This window comes from Papio anubis, chromosome 9, assembly GCF_008728515.1.
Source record: "Papio anubis isolate 15944 chromosome 9, Panubis1.0, whole genome shotgun sequence".
Lineage (NCBI taxonomy): Eukaryota > Metazoa > Chordata > Mammalia > Primates > Cercopithecidae > Papio > Papio anubis.
This window is the reverse complement of record NC_044984.1, coordinates 84,016,799-84,044,401: the sequence shown is the minus strand read 5'-3', so window position 1 is coordinate 84,044,401 and position 27,603 is coordinate 84,016,799. Positions and strand designations below refer to the sequence as shown.

Sequence of the window (27,603 nt, the reverse complement as noted above, 5' to 3'; positions counted from 1 at the left end):
CCAATTAGGCAGAAGATTTCTCATTATATGTTTTATAAGTTATTCCTAATAGTTTGGTATCATTTATATTTTTTAAAACTAGGACCAGTAATTTCTTTGCCATTTCCACCAGCTTAGCTGTATCGCATACTTTACTTTCTCCCTCCTTACAGTAGAAGCCTCTTCTTGGATCTTTATTAGACAAACATTGCAGCCCTGAATTCCAAGGCCTCTGGCCTCTTCGAAGGAATACCTGTGGTATTACCCTTCGTCTCCTATATCATCAGTGTTGTCTTCTCCACTTGATCATTGTCATTAAGTCACTTGTCTTAATGTCTGTCACCTACTTTTAAAAAACAAAATGCAAATAAAACCCACTTGAACTCATCTTTACTGATTTATTTCTGCCCACTGGATCACACTCTTGGGAAAAGTAATCTATACTTACTGTCTCCACTTGCTCATTCCCACTCTCTGTTCAGCTCTTTTCTAATCAGACTTTCTTCCATGCCAGTGCACTGGAATATTCCTTACAAGGTCATCAGCCTCTATCTAGTGAAAGAAAGTGTTCCATTCTCTGGTCTGTTACTCAGCCTTTTAACATCATTTGCCATAGTCAGCCAAATCATCTTTTTAAAACCTCTTTTCGTCTCTGGGCTTCTGTAGTAGTACCTGAACATGTTTTGTTTTGTTCCGTTCCCCCCCTCCCCTGCCTTCCTTGCCTCCCTCATTGGCTCTTTCTTCTTAGGTGCCTTGCACTCCTCTTGCCCTATTTGAACATCAGTGTTGGGTGCTCCAGTGCTGTAGCCTCAGCCTAGCTCCCTTCTTATCTGCTTTAACTTTCTGAGAGCTCTCATTGGGCTTGTGGCTCCAGAATCAATATAATTGATGACTCTGGCTCAGACTTCTCCTTGAGTTCTGAATATGGAGAGCCAGCTGTCTACTAGACACCTCCACTTGTTTTGTTTAAATCTGTGAAACAGAACCATTAACTCCTCCCTCCCCTTTCCTCCTAATTCTTCAGTTCTCAAAATCGCCTGTCTTGGAATATGACTACCATCCACTCACTTAAGTGCTTGGAGACCCCACCCCCTCGCAAAAAAAAAAAAACAAAAAAACAAAAAAAAAACAACCTTTCCCTTTCATCCTACATCCAATCCTTAAGTACGTTGTCTGATCTCCTTCCAAAATACCTGACAAATCCACTTATCCCCTTCTGCCTCCACTTCTAAAACCGAAATTCAGGCACCATCATCTATACTTTATAAGCAGCAGCCTCCCAACTGGCCTTTTTCTTTCACTCTTGCTCTCTTCAGTTTCCTTCAGATAGCAATTTATGTGATTTTTCTAAAATCCAGAGTAGTTACCACCACTCTGCTTTAATGGTTTTCACTGCACTTTAAGGTGAGAATGCCATTCTCCTCTCCCTAGCCCCTATGTTCTTACCTTTGGTCACTTTTTCCATTTTGACCCTCTCTTCTTTCCTCCTGGGTCACTGGGTTTTAGCTACAGTGGCTTTGCTTCTGGCTAGTAAATCTTCTAATCTTGTTTTGATCTCTGGGCCTTTGTATTTGCTTTTGCACTGCTGGGAATGTTCTGCTCGAAAGTCTTCTCACCCTTGACCCCTGGAGGTTCAGATTGAAGCCAAATGTTAGCTCCTTAGAAAGGCTAAAGTAGCCCAGTAAGAGAGTTCTAGTGGCCCTTTTTTATTGTCTTCATTGTACTTGTCTGTAGTTATTTTAATTGTCTACTGTCTACCTCCAGGATAGTATAAACTTATTGAATGTTCTTGTTCACACTGATTCCTCAGCATGTAGAACAATTCCCTAGAAGTAGTAAACATTCAGTAAATATCTATTGGGAAACAGACTATTGTTACGAAACTGTTCGTTTTATTATATTTAGATTGTGTAAGTTTATTATTAATAGAAATTAATTGTCCCTCAAATTGAATTAATACATTACTTTAGTGTTCAGTCAGTTTATAATTGGTGTTCCACTTACTTAAGAGTTGGCCTGTTTATGATTTATGAACTGTATATACCTTCTCTTTTGGTTCTTCAAAACAACCTTGTAAGTTTGGCCAGCTGATATTAGTGCCCTCCCTTGACCCCCAAAGAGTTAAGTGACTTGCACAAGATTTCAGTAGGTGAACTGGAACCTAGGTCTTCTGCTTCCTGTACCAGATAGTTGTATTGGTGTAGTGTCCTAGGTGTGTGCTTTTGTGTGTGTTGGTAGTTTAGAGGAATTACAATAGCATTTAAGACCTTTACTTCCCATACTCTCTTCAAGATATGTTTTAAAGCTATCTTTAGCTCTGTGACTGTTCTTTTCAGTGGTAACAAAATATTGGTCCCTGTTATAACCAATATAAGTTAAGATTTGGCCAATTATTTTTTAGTGGTGATATTTATCAGGTGTTACAGGTATGTCTCATGTATTCAGTAAATGGTAGTCTTTATACACTGTGAGTTAGGCTGATACAACCACTATCTCCATTTTTTTTTTCTTTTTGCTAGTAAGAGCATTCAAACACAAGATAAGACAAACCTACCCATAGACTAATCTCATCCTTATTACTGCAGTCCTTTACTGCCTTGCTTTCCATTGACTCTGGAAAGATTAGAGCTCTTTGGAAGCTTTCAACTGATAAGTCTTTTTTTTTTTTTTTCCAACTGAGAAATCTAAAATATTTTCGGTACTGCCCAGTATGGACCCTGTTATAGTTGCTAGTGAGATAGTTTTCTGAAATCTTTGAATCTTGTTGAATCCTTCAATGAAGTAGATAATTACTTTAAAGCTATATGTTCGTTTCTCATTATTTATTCTAATAATGTATTTATATTCCCTCTTCTACTCTTTGCCTGCCTGAGCAGTGAGATTAATAGTTAAAGCACTTTAAGCTGAGAGTCTTACAGTAATCTGCTGTTTTCCTGTCTTCCTCCTTTGATGTTCTCTTGGAATAGGCTCTTGCCAAAAACACAAATTGAAGTTAGATTTAATATGAGAAGTTAAAAATGATATTATCCTGTTTATCTCTGCCTTCTTCTCTAGCATTCTTTCTCTTTCTTTCTTTCTTTTTCGGAAGCAGAGTCTTGCTCTTTTCCCCAGGCTGGAGTGCAGTGGCGTGATCTTAGCTCACTGCAACCTCGGCCTCCTGTGTGCAAGCGATTCTCATGCCTCAGCCTCCTGAGCAGCTGGAATTATAGGCACCCACCACCATACCTGGTTAATTTTTGTGTTTTTAGTAGAGATGGGATTTCGCCATGTTGGGCAGGCTGGTCTCGAACTCCTGACCTCAGGTGATCTGCCCACCTCGGCCTCCCAAAGTGTTGGGATTATAGGCGTGAGCCACTGTGCCTGGCTTCCAAGTGTTGGGATTATAGGCGTGAGCCACTGTGCCTGGCTTCTCTAGCATTCTCACACAGACTAAGGAAAAATACCATTTGTCACTGCTGTCTGTACTGTTACACTCCCACAATAATGTACATATGTACACACTTTGCATTAACTAATCGGGATATATCTGGGTTTGACAGGATCAACAAGGTTAAAGACTTACTCGGTAGGGTGAAGGAATGGCAAAATGGATGTTCATCCCACTAGCTCTGTCTTAACCTCCTCATATCTTTCTAATTCCATAGTCTAGACAATAAATGTTACATCATACAGTATATGTCCTACAATATACCTTTTACCTTAAGTGACAATAGGTACATTCAATAGCACCACCTATCACTTCTAAGGAAGATCATCCTAAGTATCCTGTTAATGTGACTTTGCGAATATTTTATCAATCTAACAGAGACATTTTAGAGAAGCCTTTAGAGCTTGTGATAGATTAACTTTTCACTGTTATTCAGCAAATGAGAGTAAAAAATCAGCCTTTCACTGTTGTCCAGGGTGCAATAACTAAACCAAATCTATGTCTATATCTATATAACTAAGCCAAATATACATACATATATATATGTGTGTGTATATATGTGTGTGTGTGTGTGTGTATATATATATTTTTTTATATATAAACTTCCCAGTTTTGTGAGGGCAATATCCTAAGGTCAGGGAAATGTTTAACTCCAATATGAAAACCATCGAACTGTCATAACAGTTCTGATTGCTAACATATACAAGATAGTGTAAGATAGTATGATCAGAAATAAGCAGTGTTGACTGGGCATGGTGGCTCACATCTGTAATCGCAGCACTTTAGGAGGCTGAGGCAGGTGCATCACCTTAGGTCAAGAGTTCGAGACCAGCCTGGCCAACATGGGGAAACCCTGTCACTACTAAAAATACAAAAATTAGCCAGGCATGGTGGCATGCACCTATAGTCCCAGCTACTCGAGAAGCTGAGGTGGGAGAATCGCTTGAACCTGGGAGGCAGAGGTTGCAGTGAGCCGAGATTGTGCCACTGCACACCAACCTGGGTGACAGAGCAAGACTCTGTCCCCAAAAAACCAACAAGCAAAATAACAAACAAAAATAAGCCGTTGGGAAAGTGAAAATTCTTAGTCCAGTCCTGACTTATCTACTTAAAGTGTTCTTTTAAAGACCTGCACATGTTTTTCAGTGATTTAAATTCTGTACACTTAAAGCATGAAAGAAACTAAACATTTTGGTAGGGTCTTAGAAATTACAATCTAGAGTGATGAGTTAAGGTATTTTGAATAAAAATATATATTTTCATTTGTAAGAAGTAAAACTATTCACTGAAATTTGTTTCTTTTTATTAGGTTTAAGTGGAAACCCTGCAGATTTAGAAAGAAGAGAAGCAGTGTTTGGAAAGAATTTTATACCTCCTAAAAAGCCAAAAACCTTTCTTCAATTAGTATGGGAAGCATTACAAGATGTCACTTTAATTATATTAGAAATTGCAGCCATAGTATCATTGGGCCTTTCTTTTTATCAGCCTCCAGAAGGGGATAATGCACGTAAGTAAATGGGGGGGAAAAAAAGACATGTCTGATGCTAGCTCAGCTAATTCATTTAGTTAATGCATAATAATAGCTGGCCAGCATTTATTGATGTTTGCTATGTGCTAGGCACTGTTCTAAGTACTTTAAGTATATTGTGTCAGATAATTTTCACAGTAAACCTATGAATTAGATTGTGTTACCTCCCTTTTACAGTGAGGCACAGAGGTGAAATAACCTATCCATATATGCTTACTATGTGTCTGGCACAGACCTGTGCCACGTATATGACATGGTCCTTGCTATCACAGTTTTAAAGTTTTTTAGAACACTATACTATGAAACAATTTTAGTTTTTAATTTTTGGTTTCTTTTGGAAAATGTCATTATGAAAGCAAAATTCTATTCCCAAATGCATTACTAGTCAAGTTCTTAAAGTATTTTGCTATATACACTATTTGAATAATTTCCTTGCTATTATAGAAAATTTCCTTGCCATTATACTATAGGTTGAACATTGCTAGTATGAAAATCTGAGCTGCTTTGAAATTCAAAATTTTTGAGTGCCGACATGATGCCACAAGTGGAAAAATTCCACACATAAGTACTTACCACAAATTTTGTCTCATATACAAGATTATTTTTAAAATATTGTATAAAATTACTTTTAGGCTGTGTGTATAAGCTGTGTATGAAACACAAATTCTTGTTTAGACTTGGGTCCCATCCCCAAGATATCTGATTATATATATGCAGATATTCCCAAATCTGAAAAAATTAAAACATTTTTGATCCCAAGCATTTCAGAAAAGGGATACTCAACCTGTGCAGAGTATCGTAACCAACAGAGAAATCCATTATGGCGTGGTAGATTTGCTTTAACGTGTACCTACAAATGTTTTTTCCTCCTATCTTTCTGTCCCTTTCTCTCTTAAATTTCTTTTTCTGCCTTTTAAAAAATTTATTTCAAATTAATAGTTCTGCTGGTAGATTATGTAACTGGTAGGAAATCTAGCATGCATTTTGGTTACTATATTTAAGTAGCTATAATATAAAATAAACCGATAGTATTTTATATATCAAAAGGCTGATTCACCAAAATATTTTTGTTTGTGAAAGCTTCATTCCTATACCCTTTCAAGTTGTGAAGAGATACTTGCTAACTCTAAAAGTTCGGTAGGGTAATTATGTTAATCTGTTTGCATTGCTGTATAAGAATACCTGAGACTGACTAACTTACAAGAAAAGGTTCTGCAGGCTGTACAGGAAACGTGGTGCCAGCATCTGCTTCTGGTGAGGGCCTCAGAAAGCTTACAGTCATGGCAGAAGGCGAAGCAGGAGCAGGCAGAACACATGGAGAGAGAGGGAGCAAGAGGTGGCCTGGAGGGGCCAGGCGTTTTAAAGGATCAGCTCTTGTGTGAACTCATCACCATGGGGAGGGCACCAAGCCATTCATGAGGGATCCACCCCCATGATCCAAACAGCTCCCCCTAAGTCTGCTTTCAACACTAGGGATCATTTCAGCATGAGATTTGGAGGGGACAAACATCCAAACTCTATCAATAATTATGTAATTATTTAAAAGATGTACCTAGGCTCGTGTAAGACTGTATTCTTTCTCTTTAAAGAAATTTGGACACAGCATAAACCAGTTTATCTGAGATTAGTATAGTTCAAAGTTTCTTAGCAGCAGCACGACTGACATTTTGAGCGACAAAATTCTTTGCCGCCGTATTCATCCTGCACTCCTCCCCAAGTGAGGCAACCAAAAACATCTCCAGATTTTGCTGTGTGTCCCATAGGGAGCAAAGTTGCCTCTGGTTGAAAATCACTATAGATAAGAAGGGATTTAGACAATATTCTTGTCAGTGTTGAGCTAAATTATTTTTAAACTTTTATTTATTTTTACTAAATAAGTAGTACCTATTTTACTGTTTAAAAATAATAATGGGGGTGGGCGAAGACAGTCCAAATAAAAATAATATTCACTGGAAATCCCACTTCTTTTTTTTTTTTTTTTTTGAGATGGAGTCTCGCTCTGTCGTCTAGGCTGGAGTGCAGTGGCTCGCTGCCAGCTCTGCCTCCCAGATTCACGCCATTCTCCTGCCTCAGCCTCCCAAGTAGCTGGGACTACAGGCGCCCGCCACCACGCCCGGCTAATTTTTTTTATTTTTAGCAGAGATGGGGTTTCACCGTGTTAGCCAGGGTGGTCTCGAACTCCTGACCTTGTGATCTGCCCGCCTCGGCCTCCCAAAGTAGAAATCCCACTTCTTAGAGATTGTTGCTATACCCAAATCCTTTAAGATTTTAAATATGTGTCCATGTGTCTATGAGCACTCATATATGTAAATGTATGATGGTTCATAGGTATATGTGTGTATCTGAAAAGGGGGGTCATATCATCTTAAGCAACATACAGCTGATTTTTTTCAGTTTTCCTCCTATCTAGCTCTCACTATCGAATATTGGGTATTGGTTTTCTAGAATTGAGTTAGCAGATTAATAAAAGCTTTTTACTTTGAACAATTTAGTTTTCTTAGAAAACAAAAGAAAAATACTTTCAAGAAGTGGAGTTTATTACCAGCAAGGTCCAGGACAAATCTTTTTGGAATTCAGACTGCTTCCTTTGTAAGATGTAGTGACAGGTCCTTTCCTAAATTTGTTAAAGGAGATACAGGTATTAAAATCCAACTGAGAAGATAATCTATAGCTGTCGGTGTTGTAAGGCCCTTTTAGAAGAGTCAGAGTTCACTAGAAGTTCTTAATGAAACGTAAAGATTTTTTGTTCCATGGTGAAAAGTTATTTGGTATTTGCATTTTTTATTTTTATTATATATATAAAATAAAATATGTATATTGAGACATATACATAAAATATGTATATTGAGACATATACATAAAATATGTATATTGAGACATATATATATAATATATAGAGAGAGACAGTATATATATTAAGACAGAGTCTCACTCTGTCACCCAGACTGGAGTGCGGTGGCACTATCTTGGCTCACTGCAGCCTCCACCTCCAAGGTTCAAGCGATTCTGCTGCCTCAGCCTCCTGAGTGGCTGGGACAATAGGCATGCGCCACCATGCCTGGCTAATTTTTGTATTTTTAGTAGACACGGGGTTTCACCGTGTTGGCCAGGCTGGTCTCAAACCCCTGACCTCAGGTGATCTGCCCGCCTCGGCCTCCCAAAGTGCTCAGATTACAGGCGTGAGCCAGCGCTCCCAGCCTTGTATTTTAAAAAATCATTTATTAGTACACTACGTGTATCTTTTTGTCATGTTACATGTCAACACTGAGGTGTAGTAACTTGCTTAAAAGGAATCTATTTGTAAATCTACAGTCATAGAAATCTAAATGATCAAAATGTCTTACTAATATTATTTAATGTAAAAATATATGCTGTAGCCCAAACCATAAATAAATCTATAGTTACTGGTATCAGCACTTAACAGGGGTTCTCAAACTTTTTGGTCTCAAGACCTCTTCAAACTCTTGAAGTACTTAGGACTCCAAAGAGCTTTTGATTATGTGAATTATTCCTATAAATATTTCGTATATTCTAAATTAAAATGGAAAAATTTTTGAATATCAATGTCTTCTCACCACAAAAAAAGGTAACTATATGAGGTAATGGATATGTTAACGATTGTGGTAATCTTTTCACAGTATATACCCCTATCAAAATATTTTGTCATATACCCTAAATATATGCAGTTTTATCAATCATACTGCAGTAAAGCTGGACAAAATATTTATCAATGCATTTTTAGATAATAATCTATTGTATGGTCACATAGATAACATTTTGATGAAAAGTGTTCCCCCAGTAATGAATTTTTAAATGAAATAATGTAAAGAGTGGTGTCATATCTCTTTAATGCCCAGCTTAATTGAAGATAGCTCGGTTCTCCTATCTGTTTCTGTATTGATTATGTCACATTATCACATGCAACATAATCTTTAGAAAATTATACATTAATGAAATATGAGGCCAATAATTATGTCTTCAAATTATGAAAATAGGAATCCCCTTCAGGTTTCACGACAGCACTTTGAGAACTATTTCTCTATACTACTAATGTACAAACTTGATACATCACCCAAGGAATAGCTCAACTAGGAGGTTTTAACATGGAATATTTGCCTTGTGGTAGAGAGTATTGACTGAATTTAGATTGTGCATGTCTCTCAGTTGAATATATTTACAACAGAACACCTTTGATAATACAGATTTTTATTATTATATTTGAGCTTGGACTTTACTGAAAACATTGTTAAAATTCTTTATATATTTATACATATATATAACTGTAAGTTATTGTCAGTTTGTAACTTTGATCCTTTTTCCCCTATAACTCCTCTAAAAATTTGTAATCATTGTCAGTAGGAAAGGATTTATATTTTGTACTATCTATTTCAAGATTGTTTTGGTCTTATCCATGTGATATAGAGAACTATACATGAAATGAAATATGTCATTAATTTGTTTCCATTTCTCTTTTGAAATATTCAGTAGTTTAGTGGTGGATATCCGTGTCACATTTAGAGCTGAAAATTGTATAATTGTCCGTAATTCTTTCCCCTCCTTAACCTCTGTTGCGTTGGTCTTTAAACTTTTTTGGTTATTTACTCTATCAGGGAAAAAATGAGCACATACCTCCAAATGATGCATTTATTAATTATAACTATATATAATTTGTATATTTTCAGCATATAGAAAAAATAGAAATTGAAAGTAAAAGATAAAGCTGGGCACAGTGACTCATACCTGTAATCTCAGCACTTTGGGAGGCTGAGGCGGGAGGATTGCTTGAGGCCAGGAGTTCAAGGCCAACCTGGGCAATGTGGCGAGATCCCATCTCTACAGAAATTTTTTTAAATGAGCTGGGCATGGTGACATGCGCCTTGTGGTCTAAGCTACTTGGGAGGCTGAGGTAGGAGGATTGCTTGAGCCCAGGCGGTTGAGGCTGCAGTGAGCCACATTGACACCACTGCACTCCAGCCTCAGCAACAAAGTGAGACTTTGTCTCCAAAAAAATAAAAAAATAAAATAAAATTTAACGTTTGGTTTTTTCTTGTAGCCATAAAACATTATTGTTAACCTGATTTAGGTCTAAGTTTGATTACTTTCAGAAATTGGCTTTAATGTCTCATAGCTAAAAAGAAACACAACATTATATAAATCCAAGTGGGAAAAGTGTAGTTACTAAATCATACTCATTTTCATGATACCCACCAGTTATGCAAAGGTATTTGTTAAAATATGACTGGTAAATTCCATTGTCTGATGTCAATCTGTTGTTTTTGTATGTAAAGTATTGCATTTTTTGTGTAATAAATGACATCAAAACCCAGTAAAATGCTTCACTTGGATAATATGTTAGCTGTTTCCAAGTTGGTGAAAGTGGTCAGCATATGGTGTTCTATCATGTGATCCTGAGTCCAGAGTTGCTCTAATTCGCAGTTAATCTCCTGTCTTCTGGCTAGAGGGAAGAATGGAGCGGGGAGAGTCATTCTTACAGCCTTGACTGTTAAACCGAATGTAAATCTTAAAATCACTTAACTGGTTATTATACATAATGACACATGGTGATTTCTTGAGCTTGAAAATAATTAAAATAGAAATTCTGGTATTTGGGTTGGAGGGGGTTCTGTTGGATTATCCTGCTTGTACCTCACATTGACAATTGAATCCTGCTTGTGGTTCTCAGGATATTTTTTGTAACTGTTCACATCAAGTCTTCCATTTCATCCCCAATTGATCTTACTTCATTCCCTGTCTTCCCTCCCAGATTGCTTTTTAGTCAGCGCCCTCACACCTCAGATGTTTTCTTCAATCTGTGCTCACCATGCTAGAACACGCTTTAATAATTTCTAGTGTCATTTATTTACTCCTTCTTTTCTTCTGAATAATCCTCCTGCTTTCTGTTTCAAGAGAACTAGTGGCTTTCAGACATTTCAATTCAATTCATAAAGAAATAACTTCACATAGCAACCCAGAAGCCTGTATTCCTTCATGTGAATTTATAAGTAATCAGCGTTTCAGGAAGTAACACTTATCCTTAGTACATATATGTCCTTTCTATTTTGATTTGTTTCATTTTTCAGAATGCTGGTCATGAGCCACTGAATTGATTTTGGACTCACAACTAGATTACAGCCTGAAGTCAAAAAGCACTGTTCTGTTATTCTTCACCATTATTGACTATAGAGTTTTGGCTCATTCTCCCCCTCCCCCTGCCACCTCCCCAATCCTTTTCTGATCTCTTTTCTGCCGTTTGTACTGACTTTAATCTCTCTCTGGATTTTTTTTTCTTTCTTTCTTAGATTTATATGGCTGGTTCTCTACGAGCATTTGGTTTGTAGTTCACATGTCATGGATACCTCAAAGGGGTCTTCTCTGTTCACTGAACCTCAGTTATCCCTCTTTCTTATTTAATAGCACATCACTATGTTTTTCTTCATGGCACTTGTTGATACGTAAAATTATTTGTGTAAATTATTTATTTGTGTATTGTTACCTGAATTCTTCATACACCGTCCCCAGTCTGAGTATGGATTCCATGAGGAGAGAGAGCTTGTGTGTCTTATTCATTACTGTATTTCTAGCTCCTAAAATAGTGTCTGGCACCTAGCATGTGCTCAAATGGTTGGAATAACAAGTAGCACTTTGTTTAACTTTTCATGTTATAAAAGCCAAGCTTTGATCACAGTTCAGTAAAAATGACATAGTAAATAAGCATGATTCTTGGGTTTCACATAATACTAACTTTTCATGTGATATAGATAATATGGCTAGCCCTTGGTTGAGTGTGAAGAAAGCCTTAGCCACTGCTGTACCTACTTTACCGGTATCCTCACATTTAATCCTCACAATAACTCTGGAATAGCTGGTGGTATCATAATTTGACGATGAAGAAACCAAGTCTCAAAGATAAGTAACTTGCCTTAGGACTGATATTTCATCTCCTTCAGTGTCCTTACTCTTAACTAGTAACCTACCTAGACTGCCTCCCTCTCCTGAGATTGAGAATCTCAGAAGCAGGGAACTTGAAAGTGACATAGAGTTCTTACGGAATGCTTTGAATTTAATAAAGTATTTATTGCTATAAGTAAAATTGATAAACATAACACAAAAATATGATTTAGAGTTATTATATGTATGTTGTCATCAATTCAGAATCTTTTTGATAAGCATTTTCTTTCTTTCCAAATAGTTTGTGGAGAAGTTTCTGTTGGGGAGGAAGAAGGTGAAGGTGAAACTGGTTGGATTGAAGGAGCGGCAATCCTCTTGTCTGTAGTGTGTGTGGTGTTGGTAACAGCTTTCAATGACTGGAGTAAGGAAAAACAGTTTAGAGGTTTGCAGAGCCGAATTGAACAAGAACAGAAGTTCACTGTCATCAGGGGTGGTCAGGTCATTCAAATACCTGTAGCTGACATTACTGTTGGAGATATTGCTCAAGTGAAATATGGTAAGTAAAATGAGCAATACATCTGACACTAAACATAAAATTACTGTAATCTTGTTTATAGTTTAGTATATTATTACTTTTTATTTTAGGTGATCTTCTTCCAGCTGACGGCATACTTATTCAAGGCAACGATCTTAAAATTGATGAAAGCTCATTGACTGGTGAATCAGATCATGTTAAAAAGTCTTTAGATAAGGATCCCTTACTTCTATCAGGTAAAAATTTCTTTTATATCTTTGAACACTTTCCTCTTTCGCAACTATATACCATTGTCAGCAAACACCATTTCCCTAAGAGTCAATAATATAAAGAGGAATCTGTATTTTATGCTACCTTCTACCGTTGTAATCCTTTAGACTTGTTTTGGTAAGCTGACAAAAACATTAGAAATCTTTGAATGCAGAGGTATATTTTGCAAATGAGGGACTAGAGTCCAAAAAATCAAGAGATTTGAGATTCAGTATTCATGCTAGTGCAATGATAAAACTGCAATATAGGCCTATTGATATCTATTGAGTTGGTGTGTTATTGTGTATCATGACTATTTTTAATGCCTGTTGAAGTATAAAATTAAAGAATGATTATATGTTTAAAGCAAATTAATGAATTCTCTGTGATGCTCTACAAAGGACAGATTTTTTTTCTTAAGAACTAGTAAAATCCTTAAGTTTACGTAATCCAACTCCTTCATCTAACTGCTGAAGAATGAGTTTGAGATATAAACTATTTAGTATTATATGACTAACCAACAGTAGGTCTAGCAGTCACACCTCCATCTAGTCAGAATTGAATTTGCAAATGGTTGAGATATGTTCTAGGATTGGAAAAGGGAAGGGTAGGTGAGGATACTGTTTGAAATGGAGGGTGATAGCATGGCAGGCTCTTGTAATAACCTCATTGTTACAGCTTGAACTAAGTTGAACTAAGTAAATATGAAGTGGAAGGGTGGTGGGAAAAATTACAAGTTCGCTTGCAAAACACTGAATGAGAGAAAGCTATAATATCACAAATTGACCCCCAAATCATATTAATTCTTTTAACTTTTAGGTTCTAAGATTCCTGTTCTTAATTTCTCAGTATTCTATATGGAATTTATGAAATTGTCGATCAGAACTGTACTTGTTAGATTGAATTTATACTACAGTTTTGGGAAAGCCAAATGTAGCCTTCTACATGAAGTCTTCTGTCATTATCAGATGTTGATAGATTGTCAACATTTTATACATTGTCAGATGATTGCTGCTGAAACCAGAGTCAAACCTGTGATATCCTCAAGGGTCAATTAAGTTAGAATCACAACTTTGAAGCAAAACCTAAGTTTAACCATAACTTTTTAAGATTTATAAATGCATACCAAAAGAAGTCTATTGCGAAGAACCAGACACATTTATATTGGCTGGAAAGTCTTATTGCAAAAAAATCAGAGTAATTACACTTATAAACACCATTATAAATAGGATAAAAGTTCCAATTCTAATACAGACTTACGTTTCATCAAAAAAAAAAAAAAATCTTGAGATGTGTATACTTTCAGTATCCTGTGCCACTTAGAACATTCACACCCTGTTTGGATTTTTCTTTGTATTGGTGTGCTTGTAATTTATACCAAATAGCCAGAAAGAACTTGGATATATAAGTATAATGTATTAACTCGTTCTACTTACCTTGCTGTGCTTCTAAGAAATTGTAGTTAATGTTAACCAAATAAAATCTATAACCTTTCCAAAGGAGAGGGAAGCTATCTAATCATACCTTACCATCACAGATTAACCAGACCACAATGTGTAACAAATTAAGATAGTCTCCTGTTTGCTATGTATAGTGCATGGACTTTTATGTACATCTCACTTATTTACCTAGTGCTTAGCTCTTCAGGTTGATTTCCTTTAACTGAACTTTGATCCTTTCTGTTTTAACGGAGATGACTGGTAAGCTTTGTGTAGACTCAGGTTCCTGACACACCAAGTATACCAGGAGAACTCTCTAAATTTCCCACATTTAAGAAAAGACTGAAATAACTTTGTAGAGTCCCTTATCGCAGTATGGGTGGGAAAGTTTTTCTGCATTTATTTCCCTATTCCAAAAATGTACTAAAAAGCATGACATGCATTTATTTTTAAATTTACTCTCATGATGCCATCTCTGACTGCTGTTCTTGGCTTCTTAAGTTTAGATTTTTAAAAGCAGTATTCAGTTAGTGGTGGGGATATGACCAAGACTTAAAACTGTTTACTTTGCCTGAGCACATTCATTGCCAACATCTGATTACCTGTGGTAAGGCAAAATAGAACCTAAAACATTGGAGTCTGGAAAAAACCAGAATTGTTAAAAGAAATAAGTTGTCTGTTATGCATAATACTTACTGTTTCACTATCTTGAATTGTATTTCTTGTTTTCCCTGCACTTTCACTGGCAAAGAAGCTAATAACTAGTGAAATAATCAATATAGATTTTTAAAAGCAAGAAAGCAGAAGCCTAAAAAACAATTTTGGGTGAGTTACTCAGTAATTAATAGCCAAATATAGATTCTTAAATGCTTGAGTAAGTACATATATTTTATGAACGTACTTAGCAAATATTCCTTGAGCATCAACTTGGTACATAAGATTGTGGTAGATGCTACGTTCAGTATGCTCCAGAAGGTTGTAAATGACGAAATAAAATACAAATCAGTGATAACTGTAAAGTAGACTTTAGTGTAAAAAAAAAAAAAAAGTTGCCTTAAAGCCTCCTTAAAACTAACAAAAAGATTAGACTAGAGGGATTAGAAGCCTTTTAGTGAATCAGGAAAAATATAGAGATGTGGATGTACAAGTTGGAGAACTGTAAGCAAACTTCTCAGCATTATAACTAAAGAAGAATATACTCTTTATCCTCTGACAGAACTGGACTGAATATTTGCCTTGACATTTAATAGTTGTATAACCTTCAGGCTGAGCACGGTGACTCGCACCTGTAATTCCAGCACTTTGGGGACTGAGACAGGAGACAATTATTGAGACCAGCCTGGGTGACACAGACCCTGTCTCTACCAAAAAAAAAAAAAAAAAGTAGTTGTATAACCTTGGGCAAGTTTCTAGAAAATTAGAATTATAATGGCTGCCAACATGCAAAATTGTTTTGATGGACATAGTCAGAATTTAGTCCATGTTCTCATCTCTGATTCCTAGTTTTCTGTAATGAAATTTTATGTTAGAGTAGCGGGTGAGTAAGTTTGTAAGACTGGGTTGGTCTCAAGGTGAGGACTTTGGACTCAATCCAGTAGGCAGTGAAGAATCAGAAATTTTTGAGCCATGAGAAGTATATGATGAAATCACATTTTAGGAAGATTAAAACGGATTTCAGGATGAGCTGGGAAGACACAGAGACTAAGTAGGGGGCTATTGCAATTATGAAGGTGGGCAGAAATGAAAGCTTGTGTTAGGTAGAGGTTGTGAAGTTGGGTGTGGGAAATGTGAAATTGGTTGTCATTGATACATACAAGCAGTGTTTTTCTCAGAGAAATGTCCCTCATACCTTAGGTTACAATTAATAATGAGCATTCATTGAACCCCTACAAATTCTAGGCAGTATGCTAAACACTTTACATTTATAAGTTTATATGAGAAATGTAAATCTCATTATATTTCTATGAATTGTACAGACAGGGAACTGAGTTGTTACAATTTACCTAATATTATATGGTAAGTGAGTAGTAGATTGAGCTTTGAACTTGGATATGACTGATTAGAGTTAAAACCTTAAGCATAAGAAACAAGTTTTATTTAATGTCTTACTAAGTTTATTTTATTGATCCAGACATGGTGGCTCACATCTGTAATCCCAACATTTTGGGTGGCCAAGACGGGAGGATTGCTTGAGCCCAGGAGTTTGAGACCAGCCTGAGCAACATAGTGAGACCCTGTCTCTACAAAATTTTTTTAAAAAAATTAGCAGAGTGTAGTGGCACGTACCTGTGGTCACAGCTACTCGGGAGGGTTACTTCAGCCCAGGAGATCCAGGCTGTAGTAAGCCATGTTCACACTGTTGCACTCCAGCCTGGGTGACAGACCAAGACCCTATCTCAAAAAAAAAAAAAAAATATATATATATATATATATGTATATTTTTTTTCCTAAATGTTGAGGATATTAAAAACAGTATTACCAAAGTTTGAAATTTGGTGTATCAAGGAAATCTATTAGAATTTTTAAAAACAAACTTATGTTTTTGGTTATAGGTACTCATGTAATGGAAGGCTCTGGAAGAATGGTAGTTACAGCTGTAGGTGTAAATTCTCAAACTGGAATTATCTTTACCTTACTTGGAGCTGGAGGTGAAGAGGAAGAGAAGAAAGATGAGAAGAAAAAGGAAAAGAAAAGTAAGAATAACAATTTTCTATAATTGGTATTTGGAAATATGGCAAATAATTTCTAAGAACTAATACCTTCTTTCAAGAGATTCTGGTATGAAAAATTCTACAAAAAGTTAAAAGAAGATTTTTCTTTTAGACTTAATAGCATGGGCCTTTAGATAATACATCAGTCCTCTTTAACATGGCCAGAGAAATTCAGTATCTACTTGAATACTTGCATTGGCATTCTTCCGTTTATTCTCTAGGTGTAGAATCTCTCCTGTTATCTGATCAGCAAAATGAATTGAACTCTCACTTCCTATTTGCGGATTTTTTTTTTTTGCTACTTTAGCAGTAGCTTTCTTTATCAGCCATATTATATTTTGGTTTCACTGAGCTTCTAATCTTCTTCAGCTATTCACGTTTCTACTCTATACTTAATGTGCTTGGTTTTTTAACACAAGACTAGGACTTCACTTTGACACCTTACATTTCTCTTGTTATATTCAGCCCATCGTTAGATAACACAATCTTTTTAAAATTTTGATCTATTGTATCTCCTGTCCCTCCAAGTGTTCTGTTATCAGCAGACTTGATAATCATACCATTTATCCACAAGGATCTTACAAGAAACTGTTATACGCAAGAGACATCTCAGAATCTCATAGTTAGGGGCATGCCACTTTTAAAAAGCCCTCCCTACCCTGCTTCGAAGTGTCTGCTGTACCACCCTTCCTTCCCACTCAGGATCACCCCTTCCCTTTAGGTTGACATTTTACTGTGGTTTAGCTACTTAGATTTATTTAATGTTATTTAGGATAGTAAACCCATATTGTTGTTTCTCACATGAATATTTTGAAACATTCTAAAATAACTGCCTGGCTAAAATCCTGGTTTGCTATAACTACAGCAGTGGTTTTAATATTTGAGTGGTTTGTTTTGTTCTTTGAGTTTTGCCATTAGCTATAAAATCTCTATTTGAAACAAAAATGTATGTGAAAAGTTCTAGACTCAGATCCAGGTGGCAAGCCCCCCATTCTAGGTTTTTTTCCTGTGTCCTCCTTGAAGCAGCTCTCAATGTGCTTCCATAGGTTTCTTAAGGCTGAGTAGAATGCGATTTGAAAACCAGCACAATAATGGTTCCATTTATTAAGTGTTTTACGTGCACTATCTCATTAATCCTCACAACTGTATAAAGACTGTTTTTTTTTTTTTTTTACTGATGAGTAAACTGAGGTTTATGGAGATTATGTCATTTGCTCTAGATCAAAGTGCTAGTAAGTGGCAGGTCGCACCCTCTTCTGTGGCTCAAGAGTCTACTCTTTTATGCTGTGCTCCATCCTAATACACAGGAGTTGAAAGTCACTGGACGCTGAAGGGAAGTTTGCATCCTCACTTTATTCCACAGTGTCTTTTCCAGTAAGCTCCTTTTCCCCCTAAGTCTTATACACTGGTTTTATTAATCCAGTCCAGAACATTCCCCAGAAGTTAACATCTAATTTGTTGACTCCCTTTTTTTGTTTTGTTTTGTTTTGTTTTTAAAAGAACAGGGCAACATTTTTTCATCTGTGGACCTCCAGCCCTTCTCCCATTCCCTTGACTACCTTGGCGATTACTCAGAGGCAGTCCAGGGTAATCTGTCTCAGTTCCCTCAGTGGCCTGGACTGTGGCCCTCTGGTCTCTCCAAACTTGAGCTCATTAAAAGTAGCTAGGTATTATTTTACTATCTCCTCATCAATCTTGAGCTTCTAGTCCTTCTTGACCATGTTTGTTCCATGTTTTCCATTTGAAGATAGTTCTCCTCGATAAAGAAGCTAGAAGAATATAGACTGAATGGTTCTGCTGCTCTTTGTCATTTTTAATATTGTAATGCCTACTCCAGACAATAGGCCTGTCCCTTCCTTCGTTACTTTGTGGCTTCAGATACGCTCATCTTTCTGTTTTTTCCAAATATAGGCTGATTTGGAGAGCTACCTTACCTGGTAGTCTCACTGGTTTATTCTGTACATTCGTATTCTAGTTTTACTAAGTTGCCTTTCCTATCTTTTGTACATAAAATTTTTGTCCTCAGTCTCATCAGCAGTCTCCTGTGTGCCAGTTGTCTTTTTTGTTTTTTGAGACGGAGTCTCACTCTATCCCCCAGGCTGGAGTGCAATGGCGTGATCCTGGCTCACTGCAACCTCCGCCTCCTGGGTTCAAGCAACTCTCCCGCCTCAACCTCCCGAGTAGCTGAGACTACAGGTGCTTGCCACCATGCCTGGCTAATTTTTTGTTTTTACTAGAGACGGTTTCACCATGTTAACCAGGCTGGTCTTGAACTCCAGACCTCAGATGATCCACCTGCCTCGGCCTCCCAAAGTGCTGGGATTACAGGCGTGAGCTACCACACCCGGCTGCCCATTGTCTTTTTATAACATTCCTTCCTCCTCCCTCTCCACCCCTGCCTTTTTCTGCTTTCTTAGGGTTTTATTTGGTTTTAAAACCTTCTGTATCATATTTAGGTTTGTTACAGCTTATAAAATAGTGAAGTCTTATGGAAAAATAAAACAAATATAGACACCCTAAATTATTTTGCAGTATTCTCCCGTAGGTGAGACTTAAGGAGTGATTGACCCAGCAGATCATCACAAGTCAAATGTTTTCTAATCTGTAGACACACACACCATTGTGTAACAACTGTTATAGAAATGTGAACTACTTCTGCATAATTTAGCATGGCTGTATTCATTTCTTTTGGAAAGCTTTAATTCCCATTTTGTTCCTACAGATAAGAAACAAGATGGAGCTATTGAGAATCGCAACAAAGGTAAATTTAGGAAGACAAAAGTACTGTGAGCTTGTTTTCAGTATATCCAAAGATCTACTGTGTACCATATTTATTCAAAAGTAAGATACATGTGGCAGGGAAAATCAACAATATATGTTAGCTTGGATTAACCTTTCTTCCTGCCGTTGTCTTAGTCATGTTATCACTACTATGTTAATGGTAATAAGATTTTAAGTATGATTTGTGGTACAAGTTGAGTATCTCTTATCTGAAATGCTTGGGAACAGAAGTGTTTCAGATTTCAGATTTTTTTTTTTCGGATTTTGGAATATTTGCATGTACATAATGAGATATATTGGGGATGAGACCCAACTCCAAACATGAAATTTATCTATACATTGCCATATACACCTTCTACACATTGTCTGATTGTAATTTTGTACAATATTTTTAATAATTTTGTGCATGAAACAGTTTTAACTATGCCCCATCACACGAGGTCAGTAGTTTATGTAGAGTAACTTTCAACTTAAGTATTTCAAGTATTTGAACACTGGTTATTATATAGTTAGTAGCAAAAATGCATAAGAAACAAAATATATAGCATAAATGTTGCATTTATTTAAGAGTCCATAAATATATGCATATTTCTATATATATACGGTTATACATAATCTCTACGTCATGGTCATAAATTATAGGGAAGGGATTTATGTTGTTTAGATGTTACCTAACATAACGCACAGGAAAAGAAATTTAATATTCTTTAGTTCTTAGTTTAAGGACCGTACATGCCTCATCCTCATTACCTAGCACAACATTTTCAAATCTGGTACAAAGTTTCACAACCTAATGTCACTATTGTCTTATTTTCTCTGTGTAGACACATACGTGCGCGCGCGCGCGCGCGCGCACACACACACACACACACACACTCACAAAGCTGAATGCTTATACCTTTACTGGTTTCTGTAAGAAACTGATTTTTAAAATTTCTTTAAAATGTTAATAATGATATGTGCCTTTAAAGTATAGTGAAGTTGTGTTTGCTCTTAAATGTAGCAAAAGCCCAAGATGGTGCAGCCATGGAAATGCAGCCACTGAAGAGTGAAGAAGGTGGAGATGGTGATGAAAAAGATAAAAAGAAAGCAAATTTGCCAAAAAAGGAAAAATCTGTTTTACAAGGAAAACTTACAAAACTGGCTGTTCAGATTGGCAAAGCAGGTATGATATGGAGAAGAAAATTAAGTGTTTTATTTTTAAATATGCTTTCTGCTTGCAAATTGTCTTTTCACACACTTAAGCCTGGAAATTGTTACTTTGTGAATAGAAGGGGAGTTTGAAATATTTTCATTTCTAGCTACAGTGCACCAGGCCCTTTGAGTTACTATAGGTACTTAAAATTTGCTAATAAGCGGTCGGGTTAGGATTAGTGCCTAAGTCTGTCCAGTTACAAGTCTATGCACTCATCTCTGAATTTCTGCATTAAGTGGAGAAAAGGCAACCTGTGAGATTATTCAGTTAAGATGAACTAATTATATTTTAATAAAATTTCATCACCCATTTTGCTCATCTTTTTACTGGTTATCTATGAGAATTTTTAGTTATGTCTCTAATGTTAAAGTTCTGCACTGGAGTTATTGTAGTGAGGCTGAAGTTACTACATTACTGCCATCACTAGAAAATACCTGTTAATACAGCTATTCTTTAAGGGAAAAAGCAGAGCTCTAAGGTTAAAAACAGCATGACCTCCAGCAGTAGTATGTTTTTGGAAGAACACTGTGTGGATAAATAAGCATATATTATTAAAATTGCTTAAATTGTATCATTTTACTACTCTCTAGGAATGTGATGGAAAAAGTGATGTTTTTGCTTCTGTCCTCAGTATGCTTATTATTTAATAGCAAATATTTGCTCTTTGTAATATGTAGCCAAGTGGTAATACTGACTCATGTAATGTTGGGGGAAAAGAGTGAATTTGAGGTGGTAAATCCACTTAGTAGACATTAGATTGGAATGTTACAACCAGATATGTGGACTTAAACCTTTTCTCTTTTTTCTTTTCTTTTTTCTTTTTTTTTTTTTTGGAGACACGGTCTCACTCTGTCACCCAGGCTGGAGTACAGTGGTATGATCACAGCTCACTGAACCCTCGACATCCCAAGGCTCAGGTTATCCTCCTGCCTTCGCCCCCTAAGTAGCTGGGACTACAGATGCACGCTACTACACCCGGCTAATTTTTGTAAATTTAATAGAGACGGGGTTTCACCGTGTTGGCCAGGCTGGTCTCAAATGCCTGGGCTCAAGTGATCCTCCCACCTTAGCTTCCCAAAGTCTTGGGATTACAGGCATGAGCTACTGTGCCCAGCTGCCTCCTTTTTGGGGGGGTTGGGGGTGGGAGACGGAGTCTCGCTCTGTCACCCAGGCTGGAGTGCAGTGGCACGATCTCAGCTCACTGCAACCTCTGCCTCCCGGGTTCAGGCGATCCTCCTGCCTCAGCTGGAGTAGCTGGTATTACAGGCATGCACCACCATGCCCAGCTAATTTTTATATCTTTGTAGAGATGAGATTTCACCGTGTTTGGCTGGCTGGTCTCGAATTCCTGATCTCAGGTGATCCACCCACCTCGACCTCCCAAAGTGCTGGGATTACAGGCATGAGCCACTGCACCCAGCCAGCTGCCCTGTTTTTTCATACACGTCAAAAAGCAGAGTATCCCACAAGATACATGGTTAACTCTTGGTTTACTAAGTTAATGAAACAGTAAGGATAGAGCAAAAAAAATTGAAGAAATAATAATTCGTACTATATAATTTTATTTATTATAATGTTATTTTTTAAAAACATGGGTTGAGTATTTAATTCCAGGTCTCCCCATTGATCAGATTTTTACCAGTTTCTCTTTAAGCATTAGGGAGCTTGCTTCTTGAACATGTAAAGCACCAGTTTATTCTAAGCTTTGGGTACTTCCTTATCATTGCGTATTATTTTTGTCTCAGTTTCAGTACAAGGCCAAAGATATAATTAAGTCTAAGGAAAGAATCCTAAGTGTTTTTCTCCCAGTTCTCCTGGGGACAAGACTGTACTTGGAAGCAAAAAATTGAATCGGACAATGTCAAGTTACAAGTTAGGTGCAAGAAAGAAGTAACAATTTCTCAGAGAAATTCATTACTATCGAGCAAGTTATAACTCTTTACAGTGGTTAATATGTATCTGGCAGTGGTTAGTGTCTGGAACTTTAAATAATCACATTTTTCTTTCATTTCTATTCTGAAAGGTCTGTTGATGTCTGCCATCACAGTTATCATTCTAGTATTATATTTTGTCATTGACACCTTCTGGGTTCAGAAAAGACCATGGCTTGCTGAATGCACACCAATTTATATACAGTACTTTGTGAAGTTCTTCATTATTGGAGTTACGGTTTTAGTGGTCGCAGTGCCAGAAGGTCTTCCACTTGCAGTCACGATCTCACTGGCTTATTCAGTCAAAGTAAGTAGAAAATTGTTCAGTATACGTTGTTATGTTTAAACCCTTAGCTGGTATAGAAAATGCCTATCTAGTTACTCCTTTTCTGCTTCTGAAAGTGAAGACTTTCATAAACGTACACTATTTTCTCTAGAAATGTTGTCATTGATGCCCTGTACCTCCCACCAGTTGAGTGTCTCTGTAAGAGACCTGTGCATTCCACATAAGGGCAGCCTTGACACAATACTAAGCACGACTCTGCTAGGCACAGTTCTAGCGTGATTTTCGCTACGTGATAGTTATATTGTCAAGTCACGTCACCTCCTCTTTTCCATCTGTAAAATTAAGGTGAGCGAGTTAGGCTCATGTTTCTAAAAATAAAAACAAATTAAAAAATTTTGATTTCCATGTGTAAAACCTTTCAGTTAGTTCTCATGACAATTAGAGTAAAATGCAAACTCTTTACCGTGGCCTGCAAGGCCCTGCCAATCTGGCCTTTGTTTACCTCTCTGCTCATTCTCTGCTCCTCTGGCCCAACCTCACCAGTCTTCCTGATGATTTTCAAACATCTCAACTGTATTCTTACTTCAGGGCCCACTTGTTCCTTCCTTTGAGTAACCTGCTCTCTTTCTTTATTCATAAGGTCCCTTCGAGTGTCACCTTCCTCTGACCACTTGATTTACAGTAGCTCAGTCCTTCTTGTTCTCCAAGTAGAATACTAAGAGATGAGCTTTGATGGCTTTGCTTACTGCTGTGTACCTTAAAGTAATAATCTTTTTGAAGATTATTAATTTATTTTTATCAATTTTCTATCTTACGGAAAAGGTGGATTGCATTTTTTTTTTTTTTAAACGTAGCTTGGACAATTTTGAACTTTTTTTTCAAAATGATCTTGTAGGTAAAAAATTATAACCAAACGAAGAATGCTGCTTTTGTAAATTTTCAAATGTTAATTACTAGTTCTCCTTAAGAAACATTGCTGACAGTGAGCAATATTAATTAGTCATTGTTTCTACCTTTCCACTCTTCATTATTAGACCTGTCTTGATAAGAATGTTTTTTGCTTACTGTTTGAGTTTATTTTCTTTTCAGGCATTTAACAACTTTCATTTAAAAAATAAATTGGTAAATGTATCAAAGTGATAAGATATAGTATAATCAGTCATCTGTTTGTCCTTTTTTGATATTTTAAAGTAATTTGAAAAATTTGGGGTAAATACAAGTTTTGGACACAGAACAGTCATTTTACCAAACTGTCATTAGTTCATTTTGAGTAGTCATTAATGATACTAATTTTTTAATTGATTAGAACGATACTGGTAGGATTGATTTGTTTTTTGAATATAAAATTAGTAAGAACAAGTTAACTACTTTTTTAAGCCTTTATTAGATGTTTATCTAGCTCTAATGTTACCAATTACTGTTCTTTTCCCAGAGGTATAGTCTTTATGGATTCTCTGTTAGTGTTTCACAAAACTGAACATGGTTTCTTTACTGCAAAACTTCATTCTTCTCATCTTTAATATGTAAATCACAAGTAATTTAGGAAGTGTGCATCTGTTTTTCACATATTTTTTCAAGGAACCAATTTTTTTGCAGTATCTTGCATATTAGTCATCACAGAAAACACTTTGTAAAATAACTTCATGTAGTTTTTAACCCATTCCACGTTAAGTGCTGAGAACTAATTATAAGGTATTTTGGCTTAAATGCCCTGTGAAACTACTGTGAAAACTGTTGGTTTTTTAGAAATGATTTTTTCTGTTGTAAATGAGAGAAAGAAGTGAGACACAGTTTGCTGCTAAGGATGAAAATGCCAAGTCTGCCAGCATATAGAATAGCTAAAAAATGACTCATTCTAGTTTTGATATGTTAACTCTTTTAGAATTAATAATAAAAATATCAAGCAACTACATACCCACAAGCTCTTTATTTTAGCTGATAAAAGCCATTTTTTCCTTGGAACTGATGTAAGTATCTTTTGTTTTCCACTTAATAGGGAGGCTTAATCCTTTAATATACTCTTACACTACTATAAGTACCACTGTACAGATTGTCATTGCTCTTGTAATGTGAGGACATTTTGCAAAAACCGTTGGAGACATATATTCAGTGTTATTTGTTTATGGATGCAGGTGCCTGAACTGACTTACTAGGTTATGTTATGCAGCAATAAAATGATTGAAACCCCAGAAAGCTCTAGCACTGTGTTTAGCTTATTTTAATAGGTCAAATATGCTAAAAAAAAAAAAAAATTAGTATTACATTGGTACTTTATACATTGTATTTATAGAAAGCTGGGAGTTTTAGTTCTAATTTTAAAACAATTTGTAATCATTTTAATGTAATGAGGTGATTGGTTTTATATGCAGCTTAACTTTTTTTTTTTTTTAATGTAGAAAATGATGAAAGATAATAACTTAGTAAGGCATCTGGATGCTTGTGAAACCATGGGAAATGCTACAGCTATTTGTTCAGATAAAACAGGAACTTTGACAATGAACAGAATGACAGTTGTTCAAGCTTACATAAATGAAAAACATTATAAAAAGGTTCCTGAGCCAGAAGCTATTCCACCAAATATTTTGTCCTATCTTGTAACAGGAATTTCTGTGAATTGTGCTTATACATCAAAAATATTGGTAAGGTTTTTGAAATAATTTATGTATATAAAAATTAATTTTTAAATCTATAATGATGGGACTATATGTAAGTCTTCAGACCCACCATTACTGTATGTAAAGTAAACTGAACTGTGTTAAGTTTTTAAAAGGCATATATTTATTTATATAATGGTTTTTAAATTTGTGTTAGGAGTGAGGTCTGCTGATCAACATAAACATTGTTTACTTAACGTTTTTCTCCTCCTATATTTTGAATTTCCTGTGTTCAGAAACTCTCCACCCTTATAAGCAGAACATGTATTTAATTTTAAATTCTTGTTAAACTCATTTTTGAGAAAGATCAAGCTGTCTTACCATAGTAGGTCAGCTCTCAACTTAGAGAAAATTTTGAAGCCTGATTTCAACTTAAAATAACATGTTTTATATATGCTTGCCATGTGCTCTGTTTGGTTTCTCAGTAGTTCCTACCTAAAAGGTGGTGCTTAGACCTTTGTAGAACTAATGCAGTAAAGTAATTCTAGACATGTGCCACGATATAAAACAAAATTTTCAACTTTACAAGTTTTAGAAATCTTATTTGTAACAGAAAGCATACAATGTTAGTTTGACTTAATCTCCTCTAGTGATTTATGGATGAAAATCATTAACAAAAACAATATTGCATGCTGTTCATTAGGGAAAACATACATGAATTGGATGATTGCATTGGAAAGTTATGGGATCTTGGTTCTAGATCTGACTTTGCCTTTTACTAGCTGAAAGTCTGAGCTACCTTCTTTAATTACTGAGTAAAGATGATCACGTCGGCCCTTAATCCCATTGTGATGATTATGTAAGGTGGTATTTCTGAAGGCACTGTGAAGGAAATAAAGCTTCTCACTGCATTTAAGAGAACAATATTTTAATGCATGTACTTTTAATCCATAAAAATTGGTAAAGTAGATTTAATTTTGAATGATTTAGTACTAAAGTTAAGTGAAAACAGGAAAAGGGAATTAAAATTAAGTTCCACTCTGTATTAGGAACCAACTATAAACTTTATACATCCTATATCATTTAATTTTGGGGTCATAAGTGCTCCTGTTTTACAGATGCTGAAGCCAAGGACCACAGCAGTTGGGCAATTGTCAAATTTCATGTAGCTAGTAACTGGCAGGACTGAGATTAGAATCCATGTCATTCTCCCCCCAGGCTCCTTTCTACCTTACTTTTCTGTGTCCTTCTTTAAAATGTTGATATTAGACAATTGTTCTGTAATTTTATTTTAGAATGTCGCATTCTGTTTTACATTATAAATTAAATGTTCATAGAGAAACAAGATGATACTAGCTACTAAACCTTTTTCTCTTACAGCCCCCAGAGAAAGAGGGTGGATTACCTCGTCACGTTGGTAATAAAACTGAATGTGCCTTGTTGGGACTTCTTTTGGATTTAAAACGGGATTATCAGGATGTTAGAAATGAAATACCAGAAGAAGCACTGTACAAAGTCTACACCTTCAATTCTGTTAGGAAATCCATGAGTACTGTTCTGAAAAATTCAGATGGAAGTTACCGAATATTCAGCAAGGGCGCATCTGAGATAATTCTGAAAAAGTAAGAGTAAAATGCTTAGATGAATAAATTGCTGACTATAGTTGCTTTATGGAATATCTACTGTATTGTTTTTATTGTTGTCTTCTTTTGGTGAACATCAGGCATTTGATAGGACTTCAGAGCATTTTAGCATATTTTATGGTATCCAGATATTTGCCCCTGCTATTCTGCCATTTTCACACTCTAGCTTCTCTTATTTCTTAGTATTTTACTATAGGGAAAATAAACCCATTACATTCAGTCTGGTATGTTTAATGATGTATAGTTTGATGTTTATTTTTAGCAGTTGATTTACTTGTTATTTCATATGGAGAATCTTGAAAAAACTTCCTGGGAAGAAAATTAAGTTTATGTCTCTTTTTTGTTTGTTTGTTTAAGATGGAGGTTCCCTGTATCACCCAGGCTGGAATGCAGTGGCGCCATTTCAGCTCACTTCAT

The 27,603-nt window shown here is 36.1% G+C and overlaps 1 protein-coding gene across 9 annotated transcripts in view; it reads left to right on the top strand.

Annotated features, from left to right (window-relative positions):
• ATP2B1 (ATPase plasma membrane Ca2+ transporting 1) overlaps positions 1 to 27,603 on the top strand; it is a 117,986-nt gene that overhangs the window by 58,969 nt on the left and 31,414 nt on the right. For 6 of the 9 annotated variants that reach the window (XM_009181409.3, XM_031650654.1, XM_009181410.4 and 3 more), the window contains exons 3-11: positions 4,716 to 4,913; positions 12,124 to 12,378; positions 12,468 to 12,593; positions 16,598 to 16,738; positions 19,479 to 19,517; positions 20,541 to 20,702; positions 22,756 to 22,970; positions 25,346 to 25,588; positions 26,924 to 27,165. In XM_009181409.3, the coding sequence (XP_009179673.1) occupies positions 4,716 to 4,913; positions 12,124 to 12,378; positions 12,468 to 12,593; positions 16,598 to 16,738; positions 19,479 to 19,517; positions 20,541 to 20,702; positions 22,756 to 22,970; positions 25,346 to 25,588; positions 26,924 to 27,165 (1,621 nt within the window). The remainder of the gene's footprint in view (positions 1 to 4,715; positions 4,914 to 12,123; positions 12,379 to 12,467; positions 12,594 to 16,597; positions 16,739 to 19,478; positions 19,518 to 20,540; positions 20,703 to 22,755; positions 22,971 to 25,345; positions 25,589 to 26,923; positions 27,166 to 27,603) is intronic. The other 3 variants (XM_021922749.2, XM_031650657.1, XM_031650656.1) reach the window with 1 other exon arrangement.